The sequence below is a fragment of the Armigeres subalbatus genome, chromosome 2 (assembly GCF_024139115.2).
Source record: "Armigeres subalbatus isolate Guangzhou_Male chromosome 2, GZ_Asu_2, whole genome shotgun sequence".
Lineage (NCBI taxonomy): Eukaryota > Metazoa > Arthropoda > Insecta > Diptera > Culicidae > Armigeres > Armigeres subalbatus.
The window spans coordinates 70,790,048-70,802,351 of NC_085140.1; the positions used below are offsets into that span (position 1 = coordinate 70,790,048).

The following is a 12,304-nucleotide window of genomic DNA, read 5'->3' on the forward strand; positions in this document are numbered from 1 at the left end:
ATAGTAGCCGCCATTATGGCGACCGTGGAAAGCTGGATTCGCGCTTACAACCCTCCCACAGCCTCCAAGTACGGAGGCAATCTGTTCAGAATTATTTTTCTAGTAGTATCCCTCTTTTTGTTGTCATAATTTATTTTTTCGGTGACAAAATTTTCACCGAGAAAAGCCATTTAAAAGAACCAATACCCTTTCACGGTGATTCAACTACGAGTCAGCTTCTCTACGGTGTCTATCAGACAGATTGGTATGTATGTCGAGGGGTCTGCTGATGGCTAGCCAGGTTTCGGCAACAAGATCGAACTCTGTCTCTTCATCTATCCGGGAATGTTCGCTCGTCCAGGCACCTCTGCATGACTGGCCTGAACATGTCCGGATTTTTCTTAAATAATGGCTGCCTTTAACGCCATGGTCGGGATTCGGTCGATTTGTAAGAGTCTTTCCCCGGATTTCCTAACCTCGCTTCCTATGCTGTATCAAACCAGACTTGGGCTGCAGTACGTTACGTAGATTATCGATTCCACTCCAATTTGCGGTACGGTATTATACCTCGAAAGCTGTCGGTGCTCAGCTCGATGTCCAGCGCGAATGCCCTTTTTGGTTAGAACAGTGGCAACCCCAACCTGTGTGGCCTATACATTCGCTGATGACCAACCGCTACTGACTTGCGGCCCACCAGATCTGATGGTATCCGATTGACCAGCTGAGTGATCTGATTATTGGCTACCCTGGGGCTATTATGGTCAAAATTATGTCTACATCAGGTGCCGTAAAAACAATTTAAGATATTATTGGCATCCAAAAGTAAACTCATAAGAAGGCAATCTTATAAACTGAAGAAACGCAGTAGGGTAAGACACCCAGAAATCGCCCTCCCCCCAGTTTTCGCCCACCTTTTTTAAAATCTTCATTTCTCGAAAACTAGTTGTTGGAAACAGTTAAAGTTCAGGTTTTTTCATGATTGATTGATGCTTGTATGGAAAAACCTTAACTGTAACTGTTTTCAACAACTAGTTTACGAGAAATGAAGATTTTAAAATGGGTGGGCGAAAACTGGGGGGAGGGTGATTTCTGGGTGTCTTACCCTAGTTGTCTTGCGTTTCAACATTTACCTAAAACCGTAAGCATACTTCGATTAATAATCGATTTTCAGGATTTGTTTTGTTTATTTCTACTTGTCACTCGACTCTATTCTGAGTATCAGCTAATTTATTTATAACTTTTGTAAGAGCGAAGCATCAACTTTACCTTCAAGAACTATTCACTAGGTACAGTTATCTCAACCCAGGAGGATGAAAAATCATTCATAAGAAAGCCGTATAAAGTTCCTCCCGGTTATTAAAATGCGTTATCCCCACAACCTGCACTGGATAGACATCCGTGAATTTCAATGTTGCTACAAGAACGAAAGAAGCGAAAGCAATCAGGTAATCAGGAACAATGCAGTTGCTGGCGTCGGAATGCAGTGGTCGGAGTCTAAAAGCCAGACTGACTTCTTAAGAAAAACTCTTCAGTGAAAACCAATGTGCTTAAATTGAATTTGAATAAAAAGAATATTAGCACGAACATATTTTAGTTGTATTTAGACTTGAATTTGACTTTTATTGAGAAAAGGCGACGCTTAGGAAATACTAAGACAACACTGGTTTGAAGTATGGACAACATATACTTAGGTTACTGCCCCATCATTTTCTAATTAGTCACATCTCAATCAAATGCGATAAATTTGTACCTCACAGCCAGTACTTCCGTTGAAATGTGACCTTCGGGGATCGAAATTTGGGATAGATGTGTTGCCCAAATAGATCTACTCCCTGTTGGTCATGTTCATGGTCCTTTCGATAATATATCAGGATAGAGCTGGATTAGACAGAGTATATCACAATTTCAGTATTTTGGCAATCGTTCTTCTTCTTATATCTATGCCAGGTTACTGTGATTGAGGAAAAGTGAACTGTTAGCAACGAATTTCTCAATAGTCTAAAAATTCGTATCATACACAGTAATTTGCGTTCGATCATTTAGTAGTTTGTCAATAACACAGTCCAGAAGCTGAATTTCAAAATATGTTGTATGGTGGACTTCTAGTGCGGAGGTTTTTCTACAACTTTGCCTAATGGTTCGTTATTAGAATTCAACTAATAACGGAGTTAGAGCGCTAGTTGCAGTAACTTAAACTAAATGATTGGAATTTTGTTATCATTTAGTCTAAGTTACTGAAACTATAACTATAACTCCGTTACTAGTGGACTTCAAACAGCGAACCATAGGCAGAGTAGTAGAAAAACTTTTGCACTAGAAGTCCACCATAAAACATATTTTGAAATTCAGATTCTGGAATGTGTTATTGACAAACTACTAAATGATCGAACGCAAAGTACTGAATGATTGTTAACATCCTTGCTTCAGAGTTTTATGACAAAAATTGACGAGGAAAGAAGAGTTCAAAACCACCAATTGAATTAAAATTCTTTTTATGTAAGCACCTGTAACCTATGTTCGAATACCTATTCATTCGATATACATTTCGATGAAGTATTTCAGAACATTTTCCATACGAATTGAAGCGACCGAAATTTGATTATCCACGGTATAGATGAAATTTTTTTTTCTCGTGGATCACGGACTACTAGATTTAAAATCCAGTCCCCGGTTGGTTGAGGGTCGGAATTGCATTAACCAATTTGGATCCAAAACAATCCCTCTCCAGAGTAAGTCCCGCAGTGGTTTTGACGGCACTATTATGTTTTGTTGGGCTCTGGAGTGGTCGAAACCAAGATTTTTTTTATATACAGGTTATCCAACTTGTCAATATCCCCAACTCAACCATCTTGGATTTTTGTATGGAATTTATGCTCGTTTGTTTACGTTTTGCACTGAAAATGTATGCCACCCACCCCCCTCCCCCGCGCTGGTTATTCCCATCTACTGACGAAGTCGGATAACCTGTACATAAAAAAATTTTGGTCGGAACTATAGACACTACAGATTCCATAGACGAGCGCAGGCACGGTTGACCCTCAATGCAGATGTTCCTATTTAGCAAAGCCGTTAAATAGGTGCCAACATTTCAATTATGCACCCTCGTTTGAAGTGTTCAATTCTGATAAGTTTCGGTGAAAAAAGTCAAATTTAAATTATCACTACAAAAGATATTTTAGTTACCAGATAAAGATTGTCGCTGTCCGGAACATCTTTTGCTGGCGAGGATAGGGGAGCCAAATGTCAAAGAAGGAAAATCCATACTATTTGACAGCATGGTACCCAACATGTTCCGGACAGCAGAACAAAGGGAACCGAAGCGACAATCTTTATCTAGTAACTAAAATATCTTTTATCACTACCTATCGAATATTCAACGGACACGCCTGTGTCCTCCACTGCACTCGTACAAATGTTTGGTTCGCAGGTATCGGAAATTTCTTTGCGTAAAATTACCGTATTGATCTGCTTTTCAGACTAAATAGTGTTTTTTTTTTCAGAATGAAACGAGCAAATTTATTATAAATTTACACAAAAACCTTAACATTACTTCCTTGTAAAAACTCGGATGGCCAAATATGTAAATTATCCGTTATGCGCAATATGGGAATCAATCCTCTTAGTTTTGTATTTTTCTTATTCAACTGGCTGCTTGCAACCGGTTCTGGAAGTCATAAAGAAACCAAAGTCAAAACTTGGACGAACCATCCGATATATTGCTTTGGAATAAAAAAATATGTGTGTATGCCCTAGGGATTTGTTATTAATCACCCTGTCAACTAATAGAATTGATCTATCTCTTATAGGGCAATTCTTGATTTTGGCGCGCCCCTAAGGACTGGCGCCGTTGGCGGCCAACATGGCCAACTGCACGCTATGGCGCTGCTTGGACTACACGCCACTGGTTATTAGACCTTTCCAAATATGATTCATGTTCTCTGTGATCCGTAAAAAATTGGATGAGCGTTAAACAAGAATCACTAAAAGCATGCTCAACTTATTAAGGGAGCAAATAGATCTTTCGTTATGGATATTGACCTTAAGGTCTGTATTCCAATTCTTGGGATTCTTTAGCGGCCTGGAATGGAAAACGTTTTCAATTCATATTCAATTTTGATTCTAATGATCTCTAAGAGCATGTTGCATATCTAAATGGAGCTAACAGATCTTTCATTACGCGTATTGACCTTAAGGCCTGTTCTTGGAATTCTTGGATGACCTGGAATTGAACACAAGTTGAAGACATGCAATTTTTGTGCCTGCTCTCCTTGTCTTCGCTTTTCCAACGTCTTTTTGGCATTCTGTGGGTAGCGCTTATTCCTGAATGAGAACCTGGTTCCCTTGTCTATCCTTGTTCTGCCACTCTACCACTGAGAGAAAATTTCAACGCCTCCTGTACCATTGTCGTGAGACTATGAAGGAAAAGTGTGTAGTCTATGTGCGGTCTATCAGCCTAGCTGCTAGCACTTCCTGTTTCTGCGATGCTCCAGCAGGTTCAGGTCTTTCGTAATATTACCCCGTCAATTGCTGAAGTCGGTAATGTCATCGAGTTGCTCCACGACGACGGTATGCTCGACAGGACGCCGCTCGACCCCAATCTCCACCGCATTGTGCTGCTGCATACCCGGTATTGGCGCACCGTAGTCCGTCAACGCTCCTTTCGACAGCTTCTCTGCATCTCGTGTTCTTCTTCGATGCGTTGAATGGAGACCTCACCAAACCCCTCCTTGTCTCCGCTGCTTTGTTGGGTATGTTAGCTCTATGCATGTTTACTGGCCCAAATAGCACACATGTTGCACAAAAGTTTCTGTGACCTTAATACGATCAAATTTAGTCACATTTGAGTTGCTGCAACCAAAAATACCTGGATTGTGTTGCTAGAGGACCCCCTAGTAACATTTTGATTTTATTCTGGTTTTATAACACTCTGGTAGAGTAAATTATAGTCTTCAAAAGCGTTATAAAACTTAAAATGTTACTTGGGCTCCCTTATGCCGTCGATCCCAGCTGGAGTAGTCACCTTCTTGATCCCATGGTTATCTTTGCGGATGCAGTGATGCCATGTGGGGGTTGACACCTCGGTGCTCAGATCCGTATCGGCGTAAGCCAGAAAGGAATCAACTGATCCTACTCCCGTCTGGTTTGGGTAAGCCAAACGACTGGATTGGGACGGCGTACCGCTCGTATCCGTTGACGTTGCTGTTGTCGTAGATTCTTGGATGGGCTTTAGCGTGCTTTGAGCGACACATGATCGCTTTGGGGCTTTCCACAAATTACGTAACGCCAAACTAGGATTTCAGTTTTAAACTTGGATCAGTGGTCTGCAACGTTGAAAAGCAAGAGCAGCATGTTATTTCATCAGACGGATGTGGCTGAGTTTCAAGCTTAAGGCTCAGGAAACAATTGGACAATGGAAAGAGGTTTCCGATCGAATCACCATCGGCAATGTGTCGTTTGTCTATTTTCAATACCGCGCAATACCGAGCGGTAGCACAAACACTCACTTGAAACACGTGGTTGTTGGTTGCCAATTTTACTTCCTCCTTAAGATGTTTTCGAAACCTGGGAATTTAATATTTTTGAAGGTTTTAACCTAGATCAACCATTGGTTAGCTGAGGAGTCGAGTCAGTAAGAGTAAGACGTAGATTGTTGGCATATACGCAGACTGCAACGAATCCTATTTAGACCGAAGTTGTGTGAGAAATGCTGATTAATTTCATCAATCTTATCATTAAGAGTTTTTGCGATTCGCAGAGCGATCACTAACACTGAAAACTGTTATGTACGGTAAAATTGCAATCTTTATTTTTACTCAGCTCTTTAAATCATGTTTATATAGAGTTTCCACATCAATCACTAATAATGGTTTTTTCCATCTTATTCCTTTCTCCATTTCAGGCACACTATCACCGGGCCCTAGCGCTGTCCGCCTTGGGCAAATCGGAACAAGCCATAATCTCGCACTGCATTTCGATTTTCCTGGACAAACAGTCCATGTGTGTGGCCAACGGAATAAAAGAGGATCTGGCAAAGGTAATCACCGGAACTCGCGTCGTTGCTCAGCCCTTCACTAATCTCGCTCCTCCCAATTTCAGGACCTTCAAAAACTACTCGCCACGGTTCGGTCGGAGCCGGAACTCCCCGCACCGGTGCTGGACCCCCTCTCGCACTTCTTCAGCGGGCCCTACTCGCTGCTGAGTTCCCGCAAGCGGCGGCGCCATCGAATCCCATCCGCCCATAAGCACAAAGCGAAAAAGCAGTTCCTTAGTTTGCGGACCAGCGACTTCGATGAGGACCATTCCGACTGCGGCGACGAGGAGTACTACTTTCGGTCCCGTTTTTTCGACGAAATGGACGACGAGTTCTACCGGCAAGCCATGAACCCGCCCCACCACCGGCGGAAATCACTTTCGGCGTACAATCTGAACATCTTCAACCCGCGGATGGATGTGCCGTTGGGTGCCGGCAAGGAGCAGAAGTACCTTAGGCAGCAGCTACAGCAACAACAGCAGCAGCATCAACAGCAGACTTCAATCATTCCAAGGCACAGCTCGAAGCTGCGATCGTTCGTTGACCGAATGATCAATGAGCTGGAGGCCGTTCGGTGGGCCGAAGGAAACCCAGTGCGGTTAAACGTTCACCCGAGTCAAATTGAGGCGTCCGATTTTGACTGTGTGCTGTGCTGTCGGACTCTGTGGCGTCCGGTGGTGACCCCCTGCGGACACACCTACTGTTGGGTGTGTCTCGATCGGTGCATGGATTACTCCTCGTCGTGTCCGCTATGCATGGCCCCTCTGATCGAACAGTTCCGTCATCATTTGGCGAGCAGCAGCAACAACGGTACCAACAATGGTAATAGCCTCGCCCTGCTGGCTGCCACCAATCCTACCCTGATCTCATTATCTAAACGTAAGGTAACGCAGTTTGTCGAGGAGGCCATGCAGCGATTTATTCCGGATGCGTACGAAAAACGCCAACGGCAGGAGCTGGACAGGGAACCGACGGTGCCGGTGTTTATCTGCACCACTGCATTTCCCTCGGTGCCATGTCCGCTGTTTGTATACGAGCCCCGCTACCGGTTAATGGTCCGGAGGGCGATCGAAAGCGGTGAACGACAGTTTGGGATCGCATTTCCGCAGCAGAACGGGCGCCAGCGGTACGTCGAGTATGGAACCATGCTGGACATCCGGGACTGTGTGCAGCTCGGCGATGGATGCTCGATTTTGTCGACGGTGGGAGCGAGACGTTTCCGGGTCGTGGCCCGGCACGAGAAGGATGGCTACGACACGGCCAACGTGGAGTTCATCGAAGATGACAAGATTGTGGACGGTGCCAGTGGAGGTGGTGCCGGCGTCGAAGATGAGAAAGTGCATTTAATTCGGGAACTGCACGAGAAGGTCTTGCTGAAGGCCATCGGGTGGCACGACAGCTTGCCGGACAACATCAAGTTTGAGATTTTCAAGAGCTTTGGCAAAATGCCGGACCTGGAGGAGAACTGGGAAGATGTGGTAGATGGCCCGGCGTGGGCATGGTGGATTATTGCAATTCTACCGTTGAGTCAGCCTTTGAAGGTGAGTGCAAGGAATTGAATGGGGTTCTGTTTTGGACCACCAGTGATAGTGAAATCGTTATCAAAACTCAGTTGTTAATTTCAAAAAATAAATAATGCTAAATAATTTTCCTCTCTTTTTAGGTCGGCATCCTGTCCGCCACAAGCCTGGAAAAGCGACTTCGAGCCATCGATAAAACGCTGAACTTGGAGTCCGCTCAGCAGAAACGGAAACGCTCCGTTTGCGTTGTTCCAGCCGCACCGGCATCGCCTCCTCCGGCGGGTTGCTGCGATGGCATCCAATCGTCTGCCACCGTTCATCAGCAACAGCAACAACAGCAGCATTCGCACCACAATCAACAACAATGCCAAGCAATTGATTGTTGCATACGAGAAAGAACTACCTCAACGCATCACCATCACCACCATGATCATGACCACGTGCACCACCACCACCACCATCATCATCACGATAGCGATAGGAGCAGTTCCGGGGATCATCATCTCAGCCAATCCGCAGCGGAAGCGGCCGACTATCTGCTTTAAAGGCGAAGCAACACCAACCAAAATAACTTGATTATAGATGTGTGACGGTTTCCGCAAGTCCCATCTCCCAGAGAAAAACGACACACGATACAGAAGCAAAATCAATCCAATCCTACTAATAAATCTAAAACGCAGCAACACAGTGGAAGCAAATGCAACTAAATGGTTCTCTTCTCTTTTAGATTGTACAATAAAAACACATCCAAAAGCAAGCACTTTAATTAGAAATGATGCACACCCAAGTAAGATGTGTGTGTTAGAACATTTGTGGATCAAGAAGCAGTAGCAAAAAAATGTATAACCAACAAACAAAACGCCATAGATCAAATGATAGTTAAAACAAAATCCTTCCCTTTGACACTTTTTTCCTAAGACGGAGTTAAAAGAAAACAAGCAAATATTATAAAACAACTACTAAAATAGGCAAGCAGTGCGAAGCAAGAAGTATGAAAGAGATCAGAGACAAAGTGCTGGACAGCGAGAAATAAGATTGCGAAAAGGACAAATCCGGGACCGGTCCCATTTGTTCGTCGTGTGTTAGGCTAAAGGAAAAAAAAACACATTCATCTATTTCGTTAAAAGAAACCAATTCTACATCCTCTTAAGCCATGTGTGATTTTTAATCTTAAACCAAAACCATTTTGAAAACCCTCTAATTCGTAAGAATATCTTTCTAATTGAATTCAATCCAAGCTTTAATTCGGAATCCTTAATCAAGACAAAAGCTATTAATCTTTAAACTAGGAGTTTCTATCCGTATTCCTGTTTCTTATTCTTATGCTAGTAAGGGCAACAATCGAAAACCATCATCGCCAGATAATAGAGCTATTCCTAAAAAGTAAATAAGTCATGTTCTGTACACATTGGGAAGAGCGCAGAAGGAAGCGAACGGGAAGAAACGCCAGGACTATAATGTGAAATCAGTGAGAACTCTTTCTAAACGTTAAGGCCAAGCTATGTGACATTGTAAAATTTGAATAAACGTGAATCGATCTGTATTCCGCCGCCCCACGGTTCTTTCTGGGGTCCTTTTTCAATGCTGTTGGTGTTAGTGGCATTTATTTTATCCGATAATCAATTATTCTCCGTCTTTTTGGGGCAGTGTTAATGATAAACTGAAGGTAAGTTTGATGTTGGGTTAATCAAAGAAAGAGAGAGTACATAATGAAACACATTCTCGCTATTTAGCCAGTCGACAGTGTAGGATTTGAGAGACACAATAAATCAGACACGGTGTTTATAGCATATTATAACGTCCTGTATTTCCGGTATTTTCGTATCCGCTCACTTACATATGTTCGCGCACAACGGTCTCTTCTTCTGCACTACCTATCTTCTTGATACCGTGTTGCCAATAATCCTCTTGCTAGCTAAAAGGCCTATTCGACTAGCACTGAACCCGACATCCTCCCCAAACTCTATCGTGTTAAACTTTCTCAGTCAGGTACTCATCCAAATAAGCTGGTTTACGGGTAGAACGGTCGATTCGTAAGTACCATCGTGGGCTGCGATTTTGTTACATCTATCGATATTCCTTCAGTAATAGCATTTTCATCACCGTTAAACGTAGCTGGTGCTTCCTGGGTATCCTCTGGCGATGTTTAAACTGGTTTGAGGTGACATATGTTTCGATGAACGACGCGATTCTATTGAGTGGATCGTAGAGTTGCATCGGATCCCGATATGTCAGTGACTTCGAATTCTTCTGGCATAAACGTCGAGGAGAGTTTGTTTTCCTTGATCACTCTCTTTGCGACGATCCTATCTCCCACTTTCAGTTCAGACAGTTTAGCATTCCTACGATTGTTAGTGTATTTGGCACCTTCGAGCTTTCGGGTCCAATCACGATCCTGAATTTCCTCATTTAGATAGGTTTGGTTTTCCTTGAATGTGGGCAATTTGTCGCGTAACACGCGTCGAGGGTGCAACACCAGTCAGTGGTTGCATGAGTCGTTGAATTGTACATTAGTAGAAATGTTCTCAAATACCAGATCCAATCTTTTCTTCTTGTTTCCTGGATGATTTTAAGATGTTTTAATATGGTTTTATTTGCTGGCTCCACCTCACCATTGGCTTGAGGCCAAAATGGTGTTGTGCTACGTACTTCGATTCCCCATTTCTTACAGTATGAACACAACTCTCCGCTTACGAACTGAGGTACGTTGTCAGCTCTAATAGATTCCGGAACTCCAAATCTACAGAATGTTTCATGCAAAACTTGCACGGTACGACTAGCTGTTATCTGTGTCATAACGACTACTTCAGTGAAACGACTGAAGTAGTCCACCATAACCAATAGGTTATGTCCCGACGGCAATGGTCCCATGAAGTCTATGGCAATGTCGCTCCATGGCTTTTCGGGCATTCTTGTATGTTGAAGTGGTTGGGGAGGCCCGAGGAAAGACACTAGGATGCATTCTTTGCAGCGTTTAACACACTCTTCTGCTTGTTTGTCCATCGATGGCCACCAAACTTTTTGCCTTAAACGTCGTTTCATCGCGGCTATTCCCGGGTGCGCTTCATGGGCCAGTGTCAAAACCCCGTCACGGAGCGTTGAGGTATAACGTAACAAAACACCGTCTGCCACACACAAATCATTCTCGTATGGTTTGAATTGATTTGGAATTTCGGATTTAAGACGTAGGGCTTGTAGGGTTTCTTGATGAGATTGGTCTTTCAGTGTTTCCTGCACAATTTCCGCCTGTGTTATAGCAATGGGTAGTGCGTTTTCGACAATACTCTGGATATACTTCTCCACTGATTCGTCTGATTCGTCGAATGGTTTAGCCGTGGTGCTTATAATCGATAGACGAGAAAGTGCATCAGCAATATTGGCCGATCCCGGAATGTGTTCTGCGTCATATTTATACGCTTGAAGCTGTAAAACCCAACGCTCGATTCTCGCACAGGGCTTCGATTTGGGACTAAATAAGAATTTAAGAGCTTTACAATCCGTTAACAACGTGAATTGTTTCCCTTGTAGGTATAGTTTAAATTTGTCGACGCCCCATACCAGGGATAAGGCTTCACGCTCTGTCTGGAAGTATTTTTTTCTAGGTCAGTTAGAGGCTTACTAGCAAAAGCAATGATCCTTGTTCGTCCTTGAGAGTCCTCTTGGAGCAAAACCGCCCCTAGTCCACATGGACTAGCATCTGTGATTAGTTTTGCCCGATCCTTCGGATTAAAGAATCCCAAGTAATCGATTTTACAGATTTCTTTAACTGCTTCGAACGCCTTGCTTTCTACTGAAGTCCATTTGAATGGTATGTCTGACCGAAGTAGTTCTCTCAGTGGTGCTGTTCTTGACGCCAGATGTGGAACAAACCGGCCTACATAACAGATAAGACCTAAGAAACTACGCAGCTCGGGCACATTGGTCGGTTCTCGAAATCTTTGGATAGCAGCGATTCTGCTTTCTGTTGGTCTGACTCCTTTTACTGAGAGTTCATGTCCCAGAAACTCCAGCGATTCGATATTTAATACACACTTTTCTTTGTTCAATAGAACGTCGTATTCTGCCAATCGCTGAAGAACCGCCGCTAAACGTTTATCATGTTCATTCCTTGATCTGCCATACACAACAATATCGTCAAAATATATAATCACCCCATCCAGGCCTGCCAAAATTGATTCCATTGCTTTCTGGAACAGTTCTGGTGCGCAACTTATGCCGAACATGAGACGCTTATATCTGAATAGTCCATGCTTAGTGATGAACGTTGTTATCGGCCGGGAACGCTCAGAGATTTCGATCTGGTGGTATGCCTCACGAATGTCGATTTTTGAAAACCGCAGAGCCCCATTCACTGATCCCAACAACTCGTCCATGAGAGGTAATGGGTGGGTTTCTCGTAGGACCGCCTGATTTGCCTGTCGCATATCTATACACAAACGAATTTCTCCCGAATCTTTAGTTATTGGAACCATAGGAGATACCCATGGAGATGGTCCCTTCACTTGCTCAACAACGTCCTGGTCGAGTAAAGCCCGTAGCTTCTTCTCAATTGCATTGGTAGCTTTTTTTCATCGATCGGAATTTCTATTATTACGCCTCGGAATTTTGGAAACGGCTTTTTTGACTTTGTTTCGATCGAGTCGACATTGAAACCAATCTTGAGGACGTGTAACTTTTTGCCGGTGTGGTCTCCCAAAATACACTGCTGGCCGTTTTCCACCACATAAAACTTGGCAAATGTTTTGTGGGATCCTGCTTCTATTGTTGTACTAAA

General features: G+C 43.5%; 1 protein-coding gene across 4 annotated transcripts in view; it reads left to right on the plus strand.

Annotated features, from left to right (window-relative positions):
• LOC134208960 (LON peptidase N-terminal domain and RING finger protein 1) overlaps nucleotides 1-9,112 on the plus strand; it is a 240,212-nt gene extending 231,100 nt beyond the window's left edge. For all 4 annotated transcript variants that reach the window (XM_062684931.1, XM_062684933.1, XM_062684930.1 and 1 more), the window contains exons 4-6: nucleotides 5,879-6,013; nucleotides 6,076-7,551; nucleotides 7,674-9,112. In XM_062684931.1, coding sequence (XP_062540915.1) covers nucleotides 5,879-6,013; nucleotides 6,076-7,551; nucleotides 7,674-8,075 — 2,013 coding nt within the window. In that variant the 3' untranslated portion in view covers nucleotides 8,076-9,112. The remainder of the gene's footprint in view (nucleotides 1-5,878; nucleotides 6,014-6,075; nucleotides 7,552-7,673) is intronic.
• The last annotated feature ends 3,192 nt before the right edge of the window (nucleotides 9,113-12,304 follow it).